Source organism: Hevea brasiliensis, chromosome 12 (genome assembly GCF_030052815.1).
Source record: "Hevea brasiliensis isolate MT/VB/25A 57/8 chromosome 12, ASM3005281v1, whole genome shotgun sequence".
In the NCBI taxonomy this organism is placed as follows: domain Eukaryota; kingdom Viridiplantae; phylum Streptophyta; class Magnoliopsida; order Malpighiales; family Euphorbiaceae; genus Hevea; species Hevea brasiliensis.
Genome location: NC_079504.1, coordinates 7,936,004 through 7,963,114, shown reverse-complemented (window position 1 = coordinate 7,963,114; position 27,111 = coordinate 7,936,004). Strand labels below are relative to the sequence as shown.

At 36.4% G+C, this 27,111-nt stretch overlaps 2 protein-coding genes across 6 annotated transcripts; one reads left to right on the top strand and one right to left on the bottom strand.

Annotated features, from left to right (window-relative positions):
* The first annotated feature begins 4,871 nt into the window (after positions 1–4,871).
* Positions 4,872–18,287, top strand: LOC110667180 (pyridoxine/pyridoxamine 5'-phosphate oxidase 1, chloroplastic). Of its 5 annotated transcripts, none has more exons than XM_058130999.1 (15): positions 4,872–5,117; positions 5,207–5,392; positions 5,561–5,599; positions 6,321–6,488; positions 6,577–6,682; positions 7,251–7,417; positions 7,557–7,799; positions 7,974–8,062; positions 9,218–9,268; positions 9,366–9,456; positions 10,544–10,648; positions 10,744–10,814; positions 16,901–16,996; positions 17,714–17,767; positions 17,928–18,287. In XM_058130999.1, exons 1-15 carry the CDS (start codon positions 4,971–4,973, stop codon positions 17,959–17,961), a joined length of 1,647 nt encoding a protein of 548 aa, XP_057986982.1. In that variant the 5' UTR covers positions 4,872–4,970; the 3' UTR covers positions 17,962–18,287. The 5 variants fall into 5 exon arrangements, with proteins under 5 accessions (XP_057986982.1, XP_021683650.2, XP_021683647.2 ...); XM_021827958.2 differs by having other exon boundaries at positions 17,872–18,287; XM_021827955.2 differs by having other exon boundaries at positions 17,869–18,287.
* Positions 18,288–23,352: 5,065 nt separating this feature from the next.
* Positions 23,353–27,111, bottom strand: LOC110667181 (transport inhibitor response 1-like protein). Its single transcript, XM_021827959.2, has 3 exons — positions 26,059–27,111; positions 25,071–25,572; positions 23,353–24,959 (listed from the first exon to the last, which is right to left on the bottom strand). The coding sequence occupies exons 1-3, from the start codon at positions 26,715–26,717 to the stop codon at positions 24,201–24,203; spliced, it is 1,920 nt and encodes a 639-aa protein (XP_021683651.1). The 5' UTR covers positions 26,718–27,111; the 3' UTR covers positions 23,353–24,200.

Below are 27,111 nucleotides of genomic sequence, written 5' to 3'. Positions count from 1 at the left end.
TTACATAGCTCTATAGACTCATGTTTACACACAATATATAAAGCAGAAACTAGAAGCAAAGATGATAATGCAAGATGAATGTAGACCCTATTTTTCCGCATGTGACTCCTAGTAGACTCTTCCCAACACTTTAGACAACTTTTCCCTAAGAATCTGGAGCCTAAGCTCTGATACCACATTTGTCACGACCCAACCTATGGGCCGGACCGGCACTAGGACCTAGGCCAGCCTAAAGCCCCCGAGGCCCGTAGTAAGCCTTAACTATTCATTTACCCAACTCTAAGGCCCATTTGGGCCCAATTTCAAGAAAACAAACGGACAGAGTCCAGCCATAAAATGGACTTACCAACGGATAGTTTTCGACTCACCCGACCTGTAAACACAATATATAGTCAATTGGAGAGCTCAGCTCACCCTCCACATACTCATCAACATAATAATAAATGGGAGCTCAGCTCCCTCATCCAATCCATCAAACATGCATAGCATATTAAGTTTACAGGTCCCAAAATAATAATTTAGTTTACAAACCCAAATCAAATAAACATTTCTAACACATGCGGAAATTCTAAGATTTAACAAGTTTATACAAACAGTAATAATTGACCTGCGAGGGAGAAAAGCAGGTTAACCAAAATAAAATCCTCCTGTAGCCTGAAAAAAATATTGAACAGGAGTGAGCGTTCGACTCAGAGAGTAAAATATCAATTTTAACCATAATCTCTATAACTATCTAGAACTAATGCACCCTGTAGAGTGAAATGCAACATCCACATCATTTTCACATCATAACATCAAAAAGGTAATTTGGAGCACTCACGCACCCTGTAGCATCAATCATAACATATGGGAGCTGATCCCCTATACAGCTCTCTTAAATCCAACTTTGGTGCCAAGAACTCAAGCGGACTTTCGCTTAATAAACCAAATCGAGGGTCCCAAATGAAGAACTGCCGCGTGACTACCCCTCGAAGGATCGGGTCCCGTGAAGAACTCAAGCCGTGACTACCCGCCCTATCCATAGTCCACACCACATCACACGACGCCAACGCACGACACCGCTCCAAATTACCACAACAACATCATGGCACTTTAACATTTATCAATGCATCATAAATCGTGCCTAGAGTTTAACTACATAAATATATGCATATAAGTGATGCATGGGCATGTTGAACATATAATAATATCGAAATTACAATTAAAATTAATATTTTACTCACAGACTTGACGACAATCACTGTGGCGGCTGGGCGGAGGAAGAAGGCTGTCCCGGCTCACCTGACAATTATATTACAATTGTTTAATACAATCTGACTCAATACAAACAAAGAAAAAGACCAATTACATCCTAAGTCGTGCCGAAAATCCGGCAGAGTCTCCCCTATACCTAGAACCTACCCAACCTGCAAAAGGGTTCAAAACACACTTCTATACTCACAATCCATATATCCACAACTCAATCACATCACACAGCCCCTCCTGGGCCCATCAAATCAATCATCCATCACAATATGTAAAATTTCAATTTAGTCCCTATAATTGATCATTTTTGCAAAAACTGCCCAAATCAGCTCTAAAAATTCTAAAACTTTGCCCCGCAGTCCTTAGCAATATTACTAAGCTATTGCAAAAAGAATCGTAATTTTCTAAGCTACCACGAATATCTTACGGATTTTTAATCCTATTTAAGCACTAGAAAATTACGTAAAAATAAGGTTCGGGTTTACCTTTGCCGATTACGACTTCGGGAACGCGCTCGGGACGTCTGACAATGGGGGGCTAGCCAAAACCTCGGTCCAATTCGGAGACTTTTAGTAGCAGTGCATGCGGCGAAATTTGCGAACCGGTCAGCGCCGAATTTCCGCGAATCGAGGATACCTACACGAAGCCCATAACACGGGGGTTAGTACATAAATTTTTCAGAATTTTCTAAGCTCATTAAATGCTCGGAAAAACACTGCGAAGTTTCGTGGGACCCACCGAAAAATGGTGTCGGAAGTCGTTGCGAAGCTCTCGACGAATGGAGCGTGCTGGTGGCCTCGGTTTTCTCGTGGGATTCACGGTTTTCGAGAAATCTAGCCCAAAAGTCGAAATGGGCTAAAATCTTCCCGAGCAAAAATCGGACAATCCGCTCGATGGATTTCGGCGTTCTTGGTGTCTATGGAAAGCTCTCGCCGAGTAGATGATTTTGGACACAAGACCAGGTCCAATCGGTGGCCGGAAAAGCCGGATTTGGCCGGGGAAGCTGGCGGCGCGAGCGGTGCGCTCATGCGAGTTTTTCCGGCCGTTTAGGCGTGGCCGTGTTGGGTAGTGGCGGCCGGCCACTGGGGCAAGGTGGTGGCCGTGGTGGGGTGGGAGGAGAGAGAAACGAGAGAGAAAAGGGAGAGGGCCATCGCGCGCGGGAGGGAGGAGAAAAAGAGAAGAAGACCGGTCCGATTCGACCGGTCCGATCCGGTCCGGTTCGATTGGGCCGGTTCGATTCGAAATACAAAATTTTAAATTTTTTACTCTGCCTCGGGATCGAAAACGAGGTCCAAAAATTTCGAAAAAAATTCCAGAAAACTCAGAAAAATACGTAGACTCCAAATATATTTTTAGTTTTGCCACGTGGTCTTTAAATTAATTTTTAAAAATCATCAAAGTTTATATTTTTCGGAAAATCGAACCCGACTTTTAAAATCCGAAAAATCTCAAAAAAATTCCAAAAATTTAATAAAATTAAAATACTAAAAATGCTCATAAAATTAAAAATTTTGGGGTGTTACACAATAACTATTCAATAATAAATCTTATAAAATAATAATTATTCAATACTTTTTATTTGAAATTATTTATTTAATTTTAATTAATTTATCATTTTTTTATAAATTATGTATAAAAAAAACTACTTGAAAATATAACATATAAGATTATTCACGGTATGCTCCGGGTTCACGTTATGTCTATATAAGTCTTAACAATTCATATATATACATGCCTTAAAAGTATAATAACGAAATTAATAAAATGTCTAAGTCTTAATAATTTAGACATTATTATTTTTTATATACAACCCAAATGATATGTTTATATATTGTAATTAATGATGATAATAAAATGACAAAATAGTAAAAAGGAATTTAAATTTATTATACAAACACTTGATTGCTTTAAAAATTAAAATGAATAAATAATATTTAAAATTTAAAAATTAAAATAAAATATCAAAATAAAAATTTAAATGGAAGTTTAGTGTTGCTTCTAACTCAAAAGAATTAATCCATTGAAAAGAAAAATAAATAAATATAAAGAAAGTTTATTTCTAACAATCAAATAAAATATTACAAAAACATAAAAATATCAGTAATATAACGGAATAAATAATTAGTTATAGTGGCATATCTAAAAAGAAATTCAGCGTCAATTGACTTTTTATTAATAAAAGAGTAAGTCTTTAATATATTAGAATATGTACACCCAAATAATTAATGGATAACATATTAATTAAAATTATAATGTATTCTATTTAAAAAGAAATGTTTAATACTCAAATTTATAAGGATTATTAGAAGTCATATCTTTGCGTATTTAGTGAATTTATTAAATTTTTTAAAATTAAAAAAATAATTAAAATTTTAAATTTTATAAAAATTACAATTATTTGTATATCACTTGACCTTCTAATTCATCTGAAAAAATGATTATAATTTTTATAGATTTAATTTTTCTTTTTATTAATAGTCTAATTTATAAGGCTTAATATAAATAAAGTTAATCACTGGTTAGTTAAAATAATAAATTATATTTTTATTAAAAAAAATTGTTCAACTAAAGTAATATCATTAAATTATATATATATATATGTATATATATATCGCATTATCCTTTGCCTGTGGTGCTAAAGGGATGCTTACCGTCACGTTCTTAGCAGCAGACTTGACATGATACAAAAGAAATTTAAAAAAGAAAAAAGAAAGAATAGGGTAAGAAGGACCTTTTTCTGTTCTTGGGAACAGTTAAAGGTGCCTCTATGTAACTTCACATTATTCGGGAGGCTTCATGCTTTATTCTCGTCCCATTTCCTTCTTCTTTTTTTTTTTTTTTTTTTTTTTTTCTTCATTTCCTTCGCATGGTTACAACTTTGCGTGTTTACATAGTCCTCCACTTCTAAAGTTAGGTATATAAATTATTTTATATATTTAATTAATTAAAAATTATATTTTATAATAAAATTTATAAAATTTATCATTATTTTAATAATATATTAATTATTTATTGGATAAATGTATACATTCTAATGCAGGTAAAAAACGTTTCCTATACACGGTACACTGTACACCTAAAATCTACATTAACCAACAAATCATGTCGTTATATAAACTCTAACCCACATTTCTCACATTCAAATAATGGCAATAAAAGTTAGAATCTTTTTTAAATAATTTTAAAAATAAGAGAATTAAGTTTTTATATTTTTTACTAAGTGAAAATTTTTGAAATATGCCGACTTAAGAAAAAACTTATGTAGCAAAATAGTGATATTATATTAACACCTCATATGAAAGATAAAATAATAAAAAATAAATAAATATATAAATATAATTATTGAAATTAAAAAAAAAAACCATTTAGTGGTTACAAATTTTTAAAACTTAATATATATATATATATATATATATATATATATTATATTTATTTATTATTTCATATATATTGTCCTATGATTCAAAGCCATATGGCACATACCCCGCAAGTCTTTAGTTCTCCATTGTTTTGACGGTGAGAGACTAGAAACTTACTTTTTCAAAAATTAATTTAAAAACTCTATTTAATTATTTTATAAATTTTACAATAAAAAATATTTTTCAATAATAATATTGAAAAATATATTACTCTCTCCAGACAGAGCACATAGAATGGCTCGGTTTTGCAAAATCAAGATTTATCCAGGAATGGTGAGACGGAAATAAAGAAGAATCTGGTTAGCGATGCTATTGATACGCAGAAGCCGAGCAATGACATGTTTATTTCTCAGCCAATTACTCCCTCTTACTCTATCCCACAGCCATAACAACGCTTCTTCCACTTGCAAACCCTCTCGTTCTTTCTATTACTCCCTCGCCAAAAACGCTTGGGTAAGCACACGAAGCTCCTCTTTCTCTCTCTCTCTGCCAAACTTCACTGCATGACTTGGCTATCTAACTTCTCATGACTTATATCTTAGGGTTCTACCTGTCCGATTTCTCTTCCTGCAATTCGTTCCTTTGCTTCCAACTCATCTATAGAAGCTACTAGAGTAATGCAAAGCATGACAAATCCAGAGTCCATTTCCTACCTCACGCAGCGTGACGCTGCCGAGATTGATGAGATTCTCATGGGCCCTCTCGGCTTTAGCGTCGATCAGTTGATGGTCAGTGTAGAAATTAACATGCTACTTTGTTTGGATTCTCTCATAATTTTCCTTTTTTAACGATTCTATTAATCTGTCACAAATCCTATCTATATCTCTGTTGTTTGAATTTTTAGATGGATTTATACTCTTTAGTTCCCTTTTTAATGTTTCTAACGGCATTTGCAGGAATTGGCTGGTTTGAGCGTTGCTACTTCCATAGTAGAGGTAATGCTTTAATCATTATTAATTTTTCCTCAGAAACAGTTTTTTAGTGATGTTATTTTCTTCATTACTTTCCTTAGATAGTTAAATTTGTATATAAGTTAACATTATTGGCTAATGGTTGAAAATGCAAAGTTCCCTGTTGTTCTCTTGCTTTGTGCTGCTTTATTCTGATCGGTTAACCTGTCTCTCGCTTTTTTTTTCCCCTTTTTAATTTCTTTTATTGTGACTTAAATGCTATATTACTTCATCCCATCCTTAATATTTAGCGATGCAAATTTTTCCATCAAACAAGAAATTCCTAACAGTACCGTTCCCTTCCCCTCTTTTATATTGTCTGTTTTATTTTTCAATTTTATATTCATTAACTCATTTTATTAGCAGTAGCTTGTTGCTTAGGTAAAGGAACAGAAAACATGGTCTCCTATTGGTATTGTAGCTAAATTTACTGTTCCTGTTGTCCTTGCTTCTCTGAATGGAACATAGATTAACACTTTGGAAGTTTGCACGTGCAGCATCTTGTCATTACTGCATTTTTTTATAATGAGCAATTTTTCTGGTTCATAAACCCATAACTGTAGATAATTAAGACCTCTGAAATTGCTAGGACTCCTGCAGAAAAAAGGGAGAAGAAAAGATTATTATTTAAGAAAATTCAGAATGCTGGAATAACTAAGAACTTGATTCAGGTTTCTTTATTGAAATTTAATTTATCCTTTGGCAGATTTACAAACCAAGTGAGTATAATCGTGTTCTTGCAATTTGCGGTCCGGGAAACAATGGTGGTGATGGTTTGGTAGCAGCTCGTCATCTGCATCACTTTGGATACAAACCGTTTGTTTGTTATCCAAAGCGCACTGCCAAACCTCTTTATACTGGTCTGGTTACTCAGGTATAAAATGGTTGCAAGTTGAAATGTACTTGAACCATCAGATGCTACAGTTCTTCAAAGTTCTTATTTTATCTTAGTAATTTTGTAGCTGGAATCGCTGGCAGTCCCTTTCTTGACAGTAGAGGATCTGCCTTCGGACTTGTCTAAGGACTTTGACATTATAGTAGATGCAATGTTTGGGTTCTCATTCCATGGTAATTCTTGTTTTTTTTCTGCTGTTTGCTTTTGCTCAAGTGTATTCATGCTCAAATTGATCCTTTAGAAAGGGCAGTTCAAAATTTCTTGGGTTTTTTTTTCCCATACTCCTTCATCAGTGTATCTATGTATATATACTAACAAGTTAAGATTGTTTTTACTAAGAATAGTTCAAAATTTCTTGGGTTTTTTCCATGCTTGTCCATCAATCTATCTATGTGTATATACTAACAAGTTAAGTTTGGTCTTATTCATTGTTTTACATAATGTGCAAGTGAATGGAATATTGGATGCAAATGCTCAAGGAGGAAAGTTTAGTTACAATTTTGGCTATCAAGACTTTTCAATTTGTTGGACTATTGTTTAATGTGCTCTTGTCACTTATCTAACTTCTGAAAATTTCAACTCTTAAAAGCAAAGTTATTATTATCTGACTTTTAATGGCTTAGATTCTATAATATGCGAGGCTAACATATGTAATTAATCTAAATATGGACATTTTTTACTGCTGAAGAGGCCTATTTATTCATATTTTAATTTCTACTTTAACATCTTCAAAATTTTCAGGTACCCCAAGACCACCTTTTGATGATCTAATCCAAAAGTTGGTTTACTTGCATAAGTGCAATCAAACTTGCCAAAAGTCCTCACTTATTGTCTCTATAGATATTCCATCTGGATGGCATGTTGAAGGAGGTGATGTCAATGGTGAAGGAATTAAACCTGACATGTTGGTATGTTTCTTATTGGTCTTTACTCAAATATTCTGAAAGCTTCTGATTATAACTTTCTGAAACTGTTAGATAATTTTACACAAACTTTTGATTTTAATGAAGTAAACCATCTTGTTAATGCAACTTTAGTATTTTATAGGTTTCTTTGACTGCTCCAAAGTTGTGTGCAAAGAAATTTTCTGGTCCACACCACTTTCTTGGTGGTAGGTTTGTCCCACCATCAATAGTGGAAAATTATAAACTGCATCTCCCCCCATATCCTGGCACTTCTATGTGTGTCCGAATTGGAAAGCCTCCACAAATTGATATATCAGCTTTAAGGGAGAACTATATTTCTCCTGAATTCCTTGAGGAGCAGGTGGAGGCTAATCCCATGGATCAGGTTTGTTTTGGTGGTATCATTAGTAATGTAAATTTGAATTTCTTTCCCTTAGTGCTTGCAATTAGGCAACATTACTGTTATCTTTTTTTTTTTCTTTTTTTTTTTTAAATTAAGTCTCAACCATTTTGCTAATCAATTTAATGTATCAGAATTACTTCATTTGCTATCTTTCAGTTCCTCAAATGGTTTGACGATGCTGTGGCTGCTGGATTGAAGGAGCCAAATGCTATGTGCTTGTCAACTGTTGGAAAGGATGGAAAACCGTAACTTCCTCTTCTTTTGCTATTCATTGGTTGATACTCATTTTATTAGTAATACCAATTCTTCTCAGTCAGTAAACTGGTGCACGCACATGGATTCTTATGAATTTAAATAAAGAATGATTCTTTTAATTAATATTTTTTATAAAATGGTTCTTAGAAAAAGAGGAAAGATATTCAATATCTTTGAAAGTGCTAACAAGCATCAGTGCATTTTGTGAGTTTCTCCAAGCATGTTATTGATTCTGTTCAACACTAATATAGAGCACTTTCTTTTAAGTTGGAACTTAACAATTTCTTTAAAGCCAAGAACAACCATCTTAACCATACAGAAAGGGTTTCTTGTAAAATAAATCATAACAACCAAAATAGCTAGTAGTATAACCAACACACAGGAAACTAAAACATCTCCAAACACCACACCACACCCCACCCCCCCACCCCCCCCCTCTCTCTTTCCCTTCCCTTCTTCCATCTCTTCTTGCCCCAGGCCTAAAAGCCTAAATACAAACTGGGGTGGTGGAATATGGTTAGTCCAAATTTCTACATAGATATATTTTATGCATTTAAATATGGTATCTGAAAGAAAGTGAGTGATGCACACCAGTCCAGTGTAGTTGATTGTGTGCAAAGCAAAACGCACAATTATAGCATATGCAAAGTGGGGGATATGTACCCATGTAACTAATTTGGACCTTCAAGAGTCAGCTCTTATTCAACATCATAAAATTGGTTCTAAAGTCAGATTCAATATTTTATAAAAGCAGTAGTGACAATACTTTTAGGCTTTAGCATTTCTAGATCCACGTGTATTATAAACATCAATGCTGCAATAAAATTTTCTCATTAGCAGCTTTGTCTAAGAATGAATCTCCTTAATAGTTTTTCTTTTTTTTAATGTAAAAATTCTTTTGGATTTCATATTGATGTTCATGAATGAAAATTAGATGATTCGAATCCTGCAAACTTTTTTCCCTGTTCAATGAAGAGAAAAATGCATCACGTGCTGCTATAACATTGGCTATATTGTTCAAAAGGCTGTCATTTTTTACTCATTTTGTTGACTATCTTATGCAAATGCTCCATTCTGAATGCTTATTTTATCCCTTTGGTTATGACCTGATTAATCATTTTATGTCATGTTACTTTTTGCTGCAGCTCATCAAGAATGGTTTTGTTGAAAGGAGTTGATAAGGATGGGTTTGTCTGGTAGGATTCTGCTACTGTCATGGTAGTAATGAAATCCTTATTGTGTTTCTAGAGCTGCTTGTGGTTTTTAATCTTGCTGCAAATTTTACACTTTCAGGTACACCAATTATGAAAGTAGAAAGGCAAATCAATTATCTGAAAATCCTCGAGCATCACTCCTTTTCTACTGGGATGGTCTTAATCGGCAGGTATTGTAGATTTCTTATTTTGACATTAGTCTGAGCTTCTTTATCTTTTTCTTTTCCTTCTTTTTCGTCCTTTATATATTTTGGCATTTTAGAGCTCTCATTAGATGGAAGGATTATAAGACATTGTTTCTGACTTACATATTCTTGATTTATTTCTGTGTGCAAGCTAATATTTATATGTTTAGTGGGGAAATCTGATAACTAACTTTAGTAGGTTTTTGATCTGTAACCATATGTATAATGATAAACCTTTGTTCTCCATGTGGGAATGGAATGGCAGAAAGAAACATTTTTTGTGAATTTCAGAAATGAGGATTTTAGATCCTCTATGAATCTAGTATCTGGTAACATATATTGCATGAAGTCATTGACTGGCATTTCTAATTTAGGTGCCCCCCAAATCTCTTTCTCCCTATCTTCTATTGTTACTGAAAACATGCCAAGACTTTTAATGATTTTGGTCATCCTTTGAAGAGTGGAACACCATACACTTTTCAATATCACATGTATTTTGCTGTAAAGTAATTCACAAAGTTATTGCAGTAAAATTTATACACTTTTCCATTGAGTGTTTTGTCTAAGTAGGATATTTGCCAAGTTAGATACCAGGGTAGAGCAAGGGACGTTGATGTCTTGTCAAAGCAAGTTAGATCGGACGATTGAACCTCAAAAATTTCAGATGCTTGACTTGGATATGACAGAGTACTACAGTTGGTGTTTACTAGAGGGTAGCAACTGTTAAGCAGTTGCAGAATGGTGTCAACAGCTTAGCAGCAAAAATTATACAGCAACAATGTCATTTAGATTTCACTGGCTACAGTTTTTAGAATTAATTAATCCAGATGAAGACATTAGTTGACTTCACTTAAAGATTACAACGAAAATAGGAAGGACAAATAAATACCTTGTCATAATTGAGATTCCTTTATACTTGGTTTTAAGGCTCACCATTAGTATTGTTCAGAAGCTTCATTAAGTGTTATGCAGTCATGGAAGTTTATTCAGAATAATGGGGGAATATTTTTGTTGTTTTCACCTTCATCTATTAACATCCATTGCCTAACATTTTGTTAAATGTGACTTTTAGGTAAGGGTGGAAGGATTTGTGCAGAAAGTCTCAGATGAGGAATCTGAACAATACTTCCATAGCCGACCTCGAGGAAGTCAGATTGGAGCAATAGTCAGCAAGCAGGTTCCTTTTACTTTCAGTTTTCTAATTGTATCCAATATGTGGAACTACTTGTTTATATAGGCCATGGCACGGTATAATTTTCTTTCCTCCTTCAGAGTACTATAGTTCCTGGAAGGCATGTTCTATACCAACAATTCAAAGAATTAGAGGAAAAGTTCTCTGACACGTAAGTTTTATTTTCCTTTTTCATCCAATGGGTTATTTTTAAGCATTTTCTTCTCTCTTTGTTGTCTTTTTTGACAAAATTCTGTGAGATTGTATCACAAAAAACCTTAGATTAGGTTTCTATTTTAGAGAAAGAATAGGAGATGAGAAAATAGAAGAATAGGGATAGAAAATTAGAGAAAATGCTAATAGGAGAGAAGAATAGTATTCTGTTTTGATAAAAAACTGTCTCTTTACACTTCAATACTTCTATTTATAGAGTAGTATTCAACTAACAACTAGTGTTGACTATTCATAACTGTTCTGTTATTTCCCTCCACTCTCTTCTATCTATAACAAACTCTGTAACAAACTTCTCACTACTATCTTTCCCTCCTCTTCCCTTCTCAGTCTTGGCTATCTTATTCTTCCCTTTCCTTCTCTTGTATGTGACAATACCTCCCCCATGAGAGCCTTCTTGTCCCCAAGAAGGATAAAATTTTGGAAACTGAGCTTGAATGAAGACTTTTCTTCCCATGTAGCTTCATCGTCAAGAAAATTAAGCCACTTAATGAGGCCTTGAATCACAGGAAAATTGTTTCTAAAAATGGTTCTGGTCTTCAGTACTGCTTCTGGTGCCATTGCAATAGTATTGTCTGCCTGTAATTCTGGTAATTCCAGAATTGGAGTAACATTATCTCCCAGCTTCTTCTTAAGTAATGAGACATGGAAAACAGGATGAATCCTTGAACATTGTGACAGTTGTAATCTATATGCTACTGAACCCACTCTATATATGACTTGGAAGGGCCTTTAATACTTGGCAACCAGTTTAAGGGATCTTCTAATGGCTATGGAGGACTGCCTGTATGGTTGAAGCTTCAAATGAACCTAGTCACCTACTGCAAACTCCCATTCTGTTCTCTATCTATCAGCTTGCTGCTTAATTCTGTGTTGAGCTTGAGCCAAATTCTCCTTCAACAATCTGAACACATGATTCTGCTCCTAGAAAAAATCACTCACAATTGCTGTTGGTGATAAGTTGGCAAGAATGGGAGAAATTCCTGGCCGAGCATAACCATATAATGCTTCAAATGGACTCATCTTGATGGAACTGTGATGAGTGGTATTGTACCACCATTCAGCTAAAGGCAACCATTTAGACCAAGCACTAGGTTGATGATGAGTTATACACCTCAAATACCCTTCAAGGCACTGATTCAGCCTTTCTGTTTGGTCATCACTTTGAGGGTGATTGGTAGAAGAATAATTCAGAGAAGTGCCTAGCAATTTTAAAAACTCTTTCCAAAAATAACTTGTAAACAGTTTATCCCCTATCAGAGACAATTGTTAATGGAGTCCCATGCAACTTGAAAATATTATCTAAGAATATTTTAGCAACCGCAGATGCAGAAAATGGATGACTTAAGGCCAGGAAATGTCCATACTTAGTAAGCCTGCAAACTACCACCAATATGACATCCTTCCCTCCAGATCTTGGCAACTGCTCTATAAAATCCATTGAAATATGCTGCCATGCTTGGGAAGGAATAGTTAGAGGCTGGCCAAGGTAGGCACAGTTCTCCCCTTTACATCTTGCACACACATCACACTCTTTGATCTAATCCACTACTGTAGGCAGTAAACCAGGCAAAAATGCCTTTTAATCCTCATATAGGTAGCTTGAACTCCTGAATGACCGCCTATTGGAGAGGCATGGTACTGCTGCAGCAATGAGTTCCTCAAATTAGTGCCGCTACCTACATGAATTCTGCGCTCTTATGATACAAAAGTCCATTCACCAACTTGTAATCTGGAAAAGCAGTGGCATCTAAGGATAGTTGAGTAATTAACTCTTGAGCCTTCGTGTCCCCTTGATAACTTTCTACTAAATTCTACATCCAAGTAGGGCTTATTGTAGTAATTGAATTCAAATAACCTTGTTGTGAAGATTCAGCAGTGTCTACTCTTCTTGAGTGAGCATCAGCTACTTTATTCTCCACTCCCCTCCTATAGAGAATATTATAATTCAGCCCTAACAACTTGGATATACCCTTCTGCTGTAGATTAGCGTCAAGTCTTTGTTCAAGGAGAAATTTAATGCTCTCATGATTAGTCTTAATATAGAACAGCCCTTGCTCTAAATAATGCCTCCATTTGGAGACAACAAATGTGATTGCCAAAAGCCCCTTTTCATATACTGAAAGGGACTGATTTCTAGGGCCAAAAGCTCTTGAAATAAAAGCTATAGGATGCCCTTGTTGTCGAAGGACTGCCCCCATTCCATAATTGCTTGCATCTGTCTCCACAACAAATGGTTTAGAAAAATCAGGAAGTGATAACACAAGTGCTGTGGACAGCCTGTTTCAGCATTTTAAAAGTCTGTTGAGTAGCTGAAGTCCATTGAAATGCATTTTTCTTTAACAAATCTGGAAGTGGCATACAAAGACTCCCATAATTTTGAATGAACTTCCTGTGGTAGCCAGTGAGCCCCAAGAAACTTCTAAGCTCTTTTACTAACTTAGAAATGGGCCATGAAAGCATAGCTTGAATTTTGTTGGGATCTATTGATACTCCCTCTCCAGAAATTATATGGCCTAGATACTCAACTTGTGACTGCCCAAAAGAACATTTTGACAATTTAGCATACAGCTGTTGGGACTTAAGTATCTCAAACACTGCCTCTAGGTGCTTCAAATGCTCCTCCATGTTAGGGCTATAGATTAGGATGTCGTCAAAGAAGACTAGGACAAATTTCCTAAGGTAAGGTTTGAAAATGTGGTTCATTAGGCCTTGGAAAGTGGTTGGGGCATTTGTTAAACCAAATGGAGTTGCTGTAAACTCAAAGTGACCATGGTGGGTTTTGAAAGCTATTTTTGGGATGTCTTTAGGTTGCATTTTTATTTGATATTACCCTACTTGTAGGTTTATTTTGGAGAATACCCATGCCCCATGTAACTCATCAAGAAGGTCATCAATCATTGATATAGGAAATTTGTTTTTAATGGTCAAATCATTTAGTTTTTTATAATCTATGCAAAATCGCCAAGACCCATCTTTTTTCTTTCTAAAAGCACTGGTGAAGAATAAGGACTGGAACTAGGCTGTATGACCTTAGACTCAAGCATTTCTTATACTAATTTTTCAATTTCAGCTTTTTGGAAGTGAGAATATCTATAGTGTCTGATGTTAAATAGGTTGCAAGTTAATTTCATGCTTATAAGCTCTAAATGGAGGCAATGATTGAGGATCTTGAAAGAGGCATTGATACTTATCTAATAGCTGATGTATACCAGTTTTCTCCATGTCTGCTACCCTTCCAGAAATGGAAAATAAGGATGCTGCAGCTGCTGGAACATCAATACAGAACAGAGGAGTTTGAAAGTCCTTGCCCCCCTTATGCATCAGCTGGTGGAAATCATCACAAGGAATTAGTTTGCAGGTGTTATTGACTTCAGAAACACCTCGCAACCTGACCAGCTTCCCATCCTTCCTTGTAGTTATACTGGAATCCTCAAAATCAAACAGTAGAGGATTATAGTTTCTCATCCAATCTACCCCCAAAATTATATCAAATCCTCCCAACTCTAAAATTCTGAGATCAAACACAAATGCTATCTTCTGGATCTGCCATTGAAATTGCTGACAAATTACATTACTTATCACCTTTCTTCCATCTGCCACAGTAATAGTGATTGGATTTGTTTCCACTAAATCCAATTTTAGTTCTTTTGCAACTCTCTTATCCTTGAAACTATGAGTGCTCCCACTATCCACTAAAATTAATAGCTGTCTAGCCTTATATTTCCCTTGCACCCTTATAGTACCCTTTTCTTGCTTTCCTTCTATGGCATGAACAGAAAGGACTGCTCCTTCATTCCCCATTTCCTCACCTTGAGATACTTCATGCCACTTTTCCTTCCTTTCCTCCTGTTCTTGATTCAGTTCATCCACATTCAAGGCCATTACTGTCTTTTGCTTACACTGATGGCCTGGAAAATACCTCTCCCCACATCTAAAACAGGGTCTAGGTTGTCTTACGGTAGTTTGGTTGGGTTGCAAATTAGTCTTGACTTGGTTTTGATTCATTGAAGATTGACTTTTAGCTGAAACAGGGTCTAGGTTGTCTTACGGTAGTTTGGTTGGGTTGCAAATTAGTCTTGACTTGGTTTTGATTCATTGAAGATTGACTTTTAGCTGATTGGTTATTTTTGGTGACTGAATTTGCAATTTTTGGATTGGAATTAGACTCTTGGTTAGGTGGTTTTGGGTTATAGGGAAATTGTTGAGATGAGGATTTGGAATTGTAAGTTGTAGGGTTAGAGGCATAGGAGTAGGTAGGCTTATACTGATTTGGGTAAGGTTTAGGGTTGTATCCAGGTTTCTTGGCATACCCCAACAACTACTCTTGGAATCTTGCTACCTCAATTGCATTTGCAAGGGTTGAGGGTTTCATTATCCTCATCATAGGCCTCACATAATCTCTTAATCCACCAATGAATTGGGAAAGGAAATAATTTTCCCCTAAATAAGGCGTAACCCTCTCCATTCTAATCCTTAAATCCTCAAATTTGTCTTGATATTCTCTAACAGTTCCTTCTTGCCTAATCCTTATAAATTCTTCAACCACATCTTCAAGCCCTTCTTCCCCAAACCTTATATATAATTCTTTCTCAAATTCTTCCCAAGAAACTCCACTTTTTTCCTTACTCCAATTATGATACCAAGAGACTACCCTCTCAACTAAAAACAGAGTAGCAATTCCTACCCTTTGTTCTCTTGGCACCTTATGGACCTCAAAATGCTTTTCACATTTCCTAAGCTAAACCCTAGGATCTCCTCCATCACATGTAGTTAATTCAGTCTTAGGCAACATCTTCTGAAATTCCTCACTACTCATTGAAGATCCAGCACTGAATTGATCTTTTTGACTATTAACTTCCTTAGGGTTAGGGTTAGATAAAATTCCTTTTCCTCCTAACCTTCCCACAGTTTTCCCTTCATCTACACTCACATTCTTGCCTTTTTCTCCACTATTTACCCAATTAAGGCTTGCATTTCATTAAGGAAAACATTCTTTGCATCCATAATACTCTGCCTTACCTCAGCTTTCCATTCAGATATGAGATTGTCCATTCCCTTCGCCTGCTCTAGCTGCATATTCCGGATCTGTTCCTCCAGCTCTGCAACCCTTACTCCCTCCTGACTCACTATTACTGATCTGGCCATCCTTGCGACACAGGGAAGAGTGTTTGGAGTCAACCCAGGGAGAGTGCTTTGATACCAATTTGTCACAGAAAACCTTAGATTAGGGTTTCTGTTTTAGAGAAAGAAAAGGAGATGAGAAAATAGAAGAATAGGGATGAGAAAATTAGAGAAAATGCTAATAGGAGAGAAGAATAGATTCTGTTTTGATGAAAAACTGTCTCTCTACACTTCAATGCTTCTATTTATAAAGTAGTATTCAGCTAACAACTACTGTTGACTATTCATAACTGTTTCTGTTATTTCCCTCCACTCTCTACTATCTATAACAGACTCTGTAGCAAACTTCTCACTGCTAACTATCTTTCCCTCCACTTCCTTTCTCAGCCTCAGCTATCTTATTCTTCCCTTTCCGTCTCCTGTATGTGACAGATTGCTTGGTCTATTATCCATTAGTTAAAAGATGGTGACCAAGGTTTCATGAGCAACTTCACATCATGAAATTATTAACTGGATTTTTAGTGTTAAGGGATTTGCAGTTTATTTTTTCCTTTCCATTTATGAGGTGTGATTTCTTACTTTGGGTGGGAGAACGCAATGATAAAAATCTCTCCTCTCTCTTGATGCATATCTAGGATCACGAACAAAGATGATCCAATTTCTCTCAATCCTGGCTTTATTCATATTGCCGTTCACATTAAATCTTGGAACATAACCAGCTTTCCAAATCCAACTTGGAACATAAGCAATGAATATTACATGTTCAGGAAACACTATGTTGGTTATGTTCCAAGGTTCAACACCAATGATAATATGAATAAAGCAAGGATTGAGAGACATTGGATCAAGTTTCTCTGTGATCATAACCTGGACAGCGCTCACGAAATGGAGTTCATCCTGCAGAAATTTGATCCCAAAACCTAAACACTGGGGAGGATACAGGCTTAAACCAGAGCTTTTCGAGTTTTGGCAAGGACAACAGTCTCGCTTGCATGACAGGTTATTTTCATCCATTACTCCTGCTTTATTATTTATATTGCTGGTAAAAAATGAATGGAATAGTGTAAGATTTAATTAGATTCATTATAAATTATATACAAATATAAGTGTAACTGTATAGATTTTATATGCATATACATATATGTACACGGTACACACACACACACACACACACACACACGTGTGTGTGTGTGTGTGTGTGTGTGTGTGTGTGTGTACATTGAAATTTTATAGTTTATCTAAAAGATATAGAAAACATTTGTATAAAACCAGTTCAGTTTTTCTGTTCGGTATGATTTGAGTCGTACAATGTCAGTTCTTTTCGGGAGAAGCAGGAACCATGCACACCCTTAGTTGTGTGGACTACATACATGCAACTGTGCACACCCCTCCTGTACTGTGTTGCTTGTTCAAGTTTCAAAAATACAGATTGGCACCAAGGTCTTTTAAAATTACTTCATCTGATGTGTCTTGTGCTTTTATTAACCAAATGATTGTTTTAGCAACAATGTTGTTAGACATCAGGCAACTCATTTACTAGGAAGTACAATGATAATTCGCAAAATAAATGTACAAGTTATTAAATGAATATAATTTCTTCTTGAAAACGGGAGATGCAAAATGGGATTTACATCCAAGAAGAGATTTTTGAACAACTGTATTCAATTCAAATGAGTCGGCCCCATTGCAAATGTATGTATTATGCTTTCTTTGCAGGTTGCAATATGTTCCTCAAGAGATCCGTGGGAAACAAGCATGGAAAATTGTGCGGTTGGCTCCCTGACTAGTGTTTTCTACTTTTCACTGTGATGTTCGCCTTTCATGGTATCTTGCTGTCTGCTGCTGTGTGTTCAATTATTTTGTTTGATCAGCAGGATGCGTGTTTAATGCTTTGTTACTCTCTCTGAGAAGTGATCTGATGTGTTGGCAGCATTCCAGAAGTTTATTTTGTGCCATGGGAGTAATAAATTGCAACTCACTGAAGAAGCATAATGACGGAGATAAGATTGTGAATCTGACACTTGTCAGGTATAAGTTAGTGAACAGCATTATTGGAGGGTTGGGTTTTTGGAATTGCAGTTTATTGAAAGACTGGTTTTGAATAATAACCAGTTAACTATTAGTGAAAAAAAATAACATGCGACAAAAATACTGGATGTAAGTAGTATAGCAGTTCTTGTTACAAGTTTGCAGCCTGCAGGCATAATGATTTTATATGTGATTTCAAAGAAATGAACTCAAATTATTCTCAATAATATTTCTCTCAAAGGACTTTACCGGGCGTTGTTAATATGTAACTTTGTTGTTTGTACTGTGTGCAAACTTTTCCAAAACATGATTGCATTTAAGCATATTTACTAGTTATGCCATTCCTCACGATGGTTGTCTTTCCAATCCTTTGCATAAGATAAACAGTTCTCCAACAAGCCATGCCATTACATTCTTTTGTTTGGCATAAAGGTGACGCTTCTAATTTTTAATTGTGTTCCATGACCATGTGCCATCAAAACTGCAAAATCTTCAAAAATTCTCTTCATTATGAATTTTACCAGTTAAAGTGTAAGTCTGACAGCTATCTAGTGAACGTAACTGCACTCTTGGTGGGCTTGGCGGAAGTTGTATAAAAGATGAAAGGCTTGAATGCTTCAAATGCCGCAGTTAAATTTGCGACAGTTATAATGGTAGGACTCTTTATTACTGGTTCTTTTAAGCATTTCTTAAATTCCATCTCCATGGTTCATGCCTGAGATGGATAATTGATGACGCCAACATGTGAATTCTGGTATTTATAGCCTTGTGTCAATGGTGCGGAGTTAACCCTGGAAATTTGATGTTCATCCATGGTCTAGTCATATTTTTCCTTGTTTGTATAGCAGAAAGTTTAAAAGGAAAAATTTAGGAGTCTCTTTGTGCAAAGATGAAATTGCATCTTTTCAAATCAGTATAAACTTGTCCCAAAGTTTGGAGGTTTCCTCGATGGATTGTAGTTGATATTAAATATTGGTTTGGTTGGGGGAGGTTAGTGTTGATCCTTACCAAACTGGGCTCCACAAATGGAAAAAAAATCTGGGAGTTTCTTTTCAAGGTTCTTTTGACCAGCTGAAGCCGAATTCTGACACGCTACTTTTCTGAAAGGCCAATTTATTTGATGCTAAGGTGACCACCCCACTTTCTTTTCAAAGGGGAGGGGGTTAGTGGAATATCAAAGTTCAAACGTCTCAGGGTCTTAGAATTCCTGTTCCTTGTCATTATGCATCGCACTAGAGATCCAAGAACTAGAGGTGGGGGAAATTTTTTGAGTTGTGCAGGATAAATGATTAGTAGATTTTCTGTGTCAAAGATCCGCAAAGGTCTATGATCCCTTGATAGGTTTACAAATATCTCTTACCAAGTGGGTGCAGCTGTTTGATCAAAATTCATGAGTCTAAGCATTGGAACAGGTTAAGGAATCCTTTTGTAGGCCATTTGACTCCTAGAGAAAACATTTACCATAGGTGAGCTCTTGAACATCCATTAGTGGAGGTTGACCCGATGCTGAGTAAGTGGCCACGTCCTTGACAAGTTGAGGACTTGAGAGAAGATGCTCTAAAGAATGTTCTGATAGAAAGTCTTTCACTAAGAAGCGTTGGTTCTGGGCATATGATTATCCCTTCCCTCTAAGTATCATTGTCAAGCGAATTCCCAAGGGGAAAAAATTATTTGAAAATGTGAAAAATTTTCCCCCACATACTTCTCCATAACATATTCCCTTGAAGTGACATTTCAAGGATTCTGGTGATAAATTCGTAAAGGTTTTTTTTTTTTTTTTTTTTTTTTCAGAGAAGATAGTGGAGTTCAATAATTGTCATCTAGACAAATATTAAGGTTCATGTGAATGTACTGTTAATATACTGCCATTAATTAAACTTTAATAACAAAATTTCATGGATGTTCAATGTTTGGAGGTTAAGGATCACACCAAGGAAGATGCGGTCTATTGTTTGAAAATTTTGAATCATTATCAGGGAATGGTATGATTCCAGAGGGTTTAGGGCAGACATTTCCATTGCTTTCTGAATTGAACCCAAAAACTAAAAAGAAAACAGATTCAATGCAGTGGGTCTCTATCAATCTTCAACCAAGCATATAATGCTGTCCCCGATCAAATAGACGAAAACGGAGAGGGCGAGGACCCCCACATCTTAGATCATGCAGAGCCAGAAGGCACGCAACACTCCTTCCTTAGGTCCTCTTAGGGCATTTTTGGAGAATACTTGTGTCTCTCAATCCTATTCCTACCTATAAATCCCAATATTACATCAACAAGGAAAATAAATAATTGTGTATATATAAATAGGAAGTGATGCATGATTCAGATTTCTTTTCTGTTTAGATAATTAGATAAATAAACTTAGAAAAATAGGGATTTGAAATGAATAATTTTTTTAATAAATTTTATAATATGTAAATCATGTATCTGTATTGAGCAAAACCCGCAAATCCTCACAAGTAGGCCAGCTTAATTTTGCTTCCTTTTCTCACAAGTCGCAATTCGTAGCATACGTACATGGGACAGAATCTCTCCTCCTATTAATATTTTCTTTATTTTCTTAATCTCTAATTTATGGACTCACTAATAATTAAATGAATTTATGACTCAACAAAATGAATGAATATTTAATTATGGGATTTTCTATTGTTATTTTGTTAAAATCAATAATCAACATTAAATAATAGAAACAGTTTTCATCTTTTGGATTGAACCAAAAAGTGAAATTAAAACATTAAAAAAAATTAAAGTAATCATAGAATGCACATTTATTTTAATAAATTTAAAAAATTTATAATTATATATTCTAAATTTTGTTCAAGTGCTTTTATTATCAGTCAAACAAAGCTTCCTACTCCCTTCAAAATCAGCAGCTCCTACTTTGAAATATTTTTGACATTTTATCATTGTTAATTAATTTTTTTAATGACAATAAATCTTTTAATAGCGTTTATATTTGACCTTGAAATTGTAGTGGTTAAATGTGTGCATACTACATGCATGCTTGCAAGCAATCTACTATCAAGACTTGTGGCATAGGATTTCGAGAAACAATTCAAATTATACAGTTTCCTTTTTTTCTTTTTTAAAGATATTCTTACATGTTTTTCCTCAGAAATTCAAAGAAAACAATAACCCTCGTACCCACATCAAAACATAAGTCAAAAGAATTAGGTTTGTGACAAAATGTGTTTTTTGTTTCTATATGATTGTTATGCCCACAATTTCCAAATGAATTAGTTATGCATCTTTTTCTTATCTTATCAAGACATACATAAAAACCTCCCACAATTTAGAATCCCATGTTTGGCAATTTTGTCAATAAAATAAGAGCCTCAAAGCCATACCATATACATACATACATAGCCAATTGATATTCTTATATATATATATAAAACTTATAATCAATTATAATTAAGAAAGTTATATATATAATGGGAAGGGCAACCATCTTCCAAATAGAACATGGCATGGAATCAGAGGCTCACTTGCAAAAAAGCAATAAGATCAATCCTGGAAATAGTGCAGGGAAATGGTTTCAAAGCACAGAATATTTGTAATATATATACAAGTATATAGAGAAACTGTAATGGGGGGGGAAATTAATAAAGTGGAGCAGTAGGGGAGAGCACACTTTAGTGGTTGACCTCGTGCTTAGTTCAGCTATGAATGTGCTTAACAGAAGAAGGTTGTGAAAACCCACGCTTTTTTTTTTTCTTCACCGACGATTTTTTCTTTAGTGTCCGCACACACACAGCACCACCACCCCCTGGCCAATTTATATTAGTTGGAATCGTTGTTTTGTTAGTTTGTTGGCTTGCTCGTTGATCCTCCCTCCATTATTTTGTTTAAAAAACAAATGATATTAATTATCATTAAATGCATGATTAATGAGACCCTTAAGATTTAGTTTTATTATTATTATAGAGCGTGTAAAGGCATTAATGTATCCCACCTCCCATACCGTACACGTGGACCACAGATTGATTGATCCGGTGGTGGGTTTCCACCAGTCAGCACAGTGAAGCCTAAACTTTGTTATTGTAAGACACATATAAATAATAATGATGTATCGATATCTATCTGGTTAGCAAACAGTGGAAGGCATGTGCTTAACCCAAAAAAATGGATGCTGAGGGGTGGTGATGTGCTCATTCAATCATGACCATTCAATTAAATGAAAGTCTCTCTACCAAATGATAGATAGATAAAGACATGTCTAGTAGGTAAGCTAGGTACATCGAGGAGGGGGGCACTACACAATTCACATTATCTAAGGGCTGAGATTGCCTATGCTGGGCCTTGTGTAAGGTCATAATCAGTTTTTTTCAATTCACCTTTTTCTATGGGGACAAGCTACCATTGCTCTAAAAGAAAAATCAAATCCTAACTGCGACAAGAGACAATCAACATTACAAAAAGCAGAGGCTACCATTCTTTGGAATCACTATTCCCACCATTACCCATTAACCGAATATTGGATAAGCTCAGCCTACTTGTACTAGTCACACTGACCCTAATCTTCCTTTCTGTTGTTTTCGTTCAACCCACAAATAAATTGAGAGAGATACATACTCTCCCATTCTCTTCTCTTTTATCCTCTCCTCTTATCGTATAACTATTGATAACTGCAACTTTATATGCAAGCGCACAAGTGATACTAATGATTCATCAGAGAATACAAGAATACACATACGGATTTTGTCCACTTGCTAGTTGCTATGCCCACAAATGGATAGATAGATACTGGACAAGAAACAGAGCCTAAGGTTTTGCTTCCCATTTACTTACTCAATTGCACAGTCAGATCCCACTTCGATGATAAGTTTGCTTTTACCATCCTGCCAGAGAGAATACCAACAAAGAAAGCAGAGAGATTTCTCTCCCTATAATAAGCGAGAGAGAGAGAGAGAGAGATGCACACCCAAAGCATTGGTGGGCTTGGCTGCTTTATAACGCAAACGCAGAGGTCTGACAAGTCATCAAATAATTGGTCCCAACCCCAACTATTGAAAGAAGCCCATGACACAAGCCGAACACACCAAGAGGCAAGAGACTAATTTAGCTTGCTAATACCATAGAATACTATGAACCCAAATGTACAATCCCTCAAGGATATGAGAAATGATCACCATCATCCATACCCTTATGAACTGGTATTATCATCAAATGGAACCCACAGGGTAATAAAGAGGGCCCTGCAACGTGTACTTGTACAGACACTTTCCATACATAATGGCTCCCTAATAATTGATCATTCCACATTCAAATAAAAAAAGAAGCACGCAAAAGAAACAGAGTCTCTTGAAGTCATATGATCCATTCATATATGAATATTTGGCATTTATTACTCATCTCAACATTTGCTAACAATAACAAAAATAAATTCAACTGTCAGGTGCTACAACATCACATCTTAAGAAAACAAACGCTAAGAAAGATGGTGAGAGAGAGAGAGAGAAAGAGAGAGAGAGAGAAAGGGAGGGAGTTGTATCAATCTGGGCATTTAGTTCTCACCAGCTAGAACTAAGACTAGCTACCATTTGAATAAAAAATAATACCGAACTCCTCCAATGAGTGAATGCTTGCTCCTTGCATTTGCTCTAGATTCTCCTCTGCTGATGGCATTAAGGGGAAAGAATAGTTCCTTTAGTTCACCTTTCCAACATCATTTCAAGTTACTACCCGTCTTGATTTCTTCATATCAAAGGATAAACAATTGTCCCTCATTGCATTTTCATGCGCCTTCAGAGTTCCTTCAGAGTTCAGATTCCATCCCTTATCTCCGGCAGTCTTCTCGTTTATGATCAAATGAATATAAAGGAAAAAGAAACATAAAATTTAGAAGCATACCAATACAACAAGATCCAGAGGTCTAATTCTTACAGAGAGATCTATCTTCTACATTAGCCCCTTCTTTGATTAAATCCTCTTAAAGAACCAAAGCAAAGAAAAATTGTGGTCCTTCATAGAGCAGCTGCTTTGAATGCCATTTCCAACATCACAAGACAAGGACAGAGAAGTTGTTTACACTATCTAAGACAAAAATTATTAACACCTTGCGGGCTTATATAACCAGTTCTTCCTGAATTCAACATTCCCGCAAAAAATGATTCTTGCCGCTTGTCCAACAGCCAGCATAACATACAATACATCTTCCTGCAGTGCAAATGCCTACAAGATGGAAACAAACTTCGGTGCATCATCTCTTGGCCCTTCAAGAGATCGATACATGTATAATGTATTAACAAAATTACCCATGTCCTCATCAAATTCATGATTAAAGACTTCCACTACCAAATGAGGTAATTCTTGAGCAATCTGCTGGCAACCACCACTAGTTAACTTACAGGAAGACATCCAAAGGAATCTCATGTTGTAATAGTGATGCCGACCAGAAAGCAAGGCTGCATCCCCAAATGGACTATCCCTAATCTCAAGCTTCTGCAATCTGGGGCAGCCCTCAAGCACATACTTCAGCGCCATGTCACTATCCCCGGCAAAAGCAACAGACAGGGTCCTTACTGTTTTTCCATATCTTCCAAAATAATTAAAAGCTCTATCAGTCAATAAACCTGATACAGCAAGCCGAGTAAGCTTCTTACAATTCATGACAATGGCTCCAAATCCTTCATCCATAGGCTCTCCAGTGACATGATCAGGCCTGTGACGTCCCATTATACAAAGACGAAATACCACAAGATCTGGGCAGTTCTTTGACATGGCTATAACAGCTGCATTCGTCATCCGCTGGCAAAAATACAAAATTGATTGAAGCTTTCTACAACCCTCTGAAATCGCTTGGAGGCCAACTTCAGAAACAGGGCCTTCGCTATCCTCCCGAGCATCAATTGGAAAAACCCGCAGCTCACGAAGTTCCTTGCATGTTGCAGCCACAGCCTGAAGCCCTTCATCGCATATTGAATCAAGGACCTGGGAAGAAGGCAAAAAAAAAAAAAAAACGACAACAGTGTCAGCTAAGATGCATTTCCATGCACTGACCAAAAAAAAAAAAAAAAGCACACTAAACCTTACAACACATACCCAGAAAATCTGAAGCTTATGGCAATTGCCTATTATAGGTTTGAGCTGTTCAGCATTGATATTTGCATAGCTTAAGTTCAGAGAAGTTAGACTAGCACAAACTGGGTAAATTGCTGTTAAGTAATCTGGAATGATGTCCCTAAAGCCAGATAGGCAAACTAAGGATTTGGAAGCAGCAAATGCAGATGTATAATCTGGTTCTTGTTCACCCTGAGCCACATCCTCTGATGGTCGAAATGAGCCTGTCCCAAGATGTGTGAGTTGTGGAGCTCGCACCATCAGACGGTGTAACTGGCCAATTGAAACATATCGGTTTAACCTGAGTTTCTTCAGTGAAAGTGACCGTGCAACCAGCCTCTCCAATGCATCAAAATTGATGGGGCAATCTACGCAATCAAAAATCAGAGATTCGAGACACGTTGCACTCTCTGGAAAAAATGATATCCAATCAACTTCATCATCTGATACCTCAGATTCAATCAGATCAAGCACTCTCAGTTGTCTGTATACAAGATGTCCACAAGAAGTTATAAATTTATCAATGAAATAACTTTCTCATTACAAATTTTAATCATTAGAATAAATTCTTCGATATTACAGCTACTGAAAAAAGCATTATTTAGATTTATATTACTATCAAACTCCAATTAACGAAACAGATCACAAGAATCGCCAACAATCCGAATAATCGCCAACAATCCCAATCCCAGTTAAGTAACTTATGATTAGTTTCAAACTCGATACAGATCTAAACATTCCTTCAATAAATGCAACCCAGAAAATGATGATGCCAATCTCTTGAACTTAGAATTTAGCACATAATAACAAACACAAAGCGAATCAACAAAACCCAATGAAGTTTAACTTCTATATCGCCTTAACCAACAGACCATAAAAGACAACACTATATCCAGATCTAATCGGCCAATACTTACATAAACTACAACCCAATAAGCATACGCTCTACGATAAAATCGAAAGCCCATACCTGCACCTGCTAGCAACCACAGCAAGTCCGTTAGTGCCAAATCCATCACAACACACAAGCACGAGCTCCTTAAACCCGAAAAAGGACTCCGCCAGAACCGCGAGATCTTCGTCCGTCACAGTCATGCGCTTCAGGTGAACCTTCTCGAGCCACGGGTACGCCTTAGCCATGGCAGAAACCCAGGGCGCGAAGTGGGCCCCCCAATTGGGCGGCATGAGGTTGAAATCGGCGAAGCGGGGCTTCCCCTTCAACGTCACGGATCGGATTCGGGTGAAACGCGACGTGGCGCGTCGCGGAGAGACGGCATAGCAGTTCCCGATGAAGAGGTCGGATCGAGTGAGCGCCTCAACACGGTACCACGACCTGCAGACTAATGACGCAGCGTTTCTGTCGCGGCGAGAGGTCAAGAAGCAGAGAACGTTCTCAAGAACATTTTCCAGGACCTGGTCAGGGTATGGAGCTTGGTATTCAGGTATGGAACTGGGTCCAGACCCAGAAGTAGAACCGGAAGTAGTCTTATTGGAGCAAGAATCAATGGTGTTAACAGAATCAGAAGGCGAAGATCGGTCGTCGTCTTCAGACATTTCTGTGCGATCTTCTCTCATGAAATTTGGGTTTGGATAGTGATTCTGTGATCTGGGTTTTTTGCTGATGACCATAAAAGAGGCAATGGTTGTTGATTGGACGTTGGAATTTCAGATCATGAGAAGTGTTTGGTTGTTTTGTGGAAGGAGAAGGGGCAATGGTTGTTGATTGGGTGCTGGAATTTCAGATCATAAGAAGGGTTCGGTTGTTTTGTGGAAGAAGAAGAAGTAGAAGAAGGAGAAGAGGAAAGTTTGATGGGAGTGGATCAGCGGAAGAGGCATGAGGCTGTTTGTGAAGGGGAGTAAGAGAGGGAAGAAGAGATTAGATTAGTTTAGTAGCATAATTGGTGACAAGAGGGTGTGAAGAGTAGGCTGTGATGTCTGATGGACTGGGCATTGGGATTCTCCATGCCCCTGTCTCTCTCTCTCTCTCTCTCTCTCACACACACCTGCAATATCCAATGGCTCT

What these genes read in the sequence shown, in the direction of transcription:
- LOC110667180 (XM_058130999.1), top strand. Translation starts at nt 4,971, where the DNA reads ATGCTATTGATACGCAGAAGCCGAGCAATGACATGTTTATTTCTCAGC. An exon ending in CCCTCGCCAAAAACGCTTGG is followed by an intron (nt 5,118 to 5,206) that starts GTAAGCACACGA and finishes CTTATATCTTAG; the next exon opens with GGTTCTACCTGTCCGATTTC. An exon ending in GATAAGGATGGGTTTGTCTG is followed by an intron (nt 9,269 to 9,365) that starts GTAGGATTCTGC and finishes TTACACTTTCAG; the next exon opens with GTACACCAATTATGAAAGTA.
- LOC110667181 (XM_021827959.2), bottom strand. Translation starts at nt 26,717, where the DNA reads ATGGTCATCAGCAAAAAACCCAGATCACAGAATCACTATCCAAACCCA. An exon ending in GTGGTTGCTAGCAGGTGCAG is followed by an intron (nt 25,573 to 26,058) that starts GTATGGGCTTTC and finishes TCTTGTATACAG; the next exon opens with ACAACTGAGAGTGCTTGATC. An exon ending in ATAAGCTTCAGATTTTCTGG is followed by an intron (nt 24,960 to 25,070) that starts GTATGTGTTGTA and finishes CCTTCTTCCCAG; the next exon opens with GTCCTTGATTCAATATGCGA.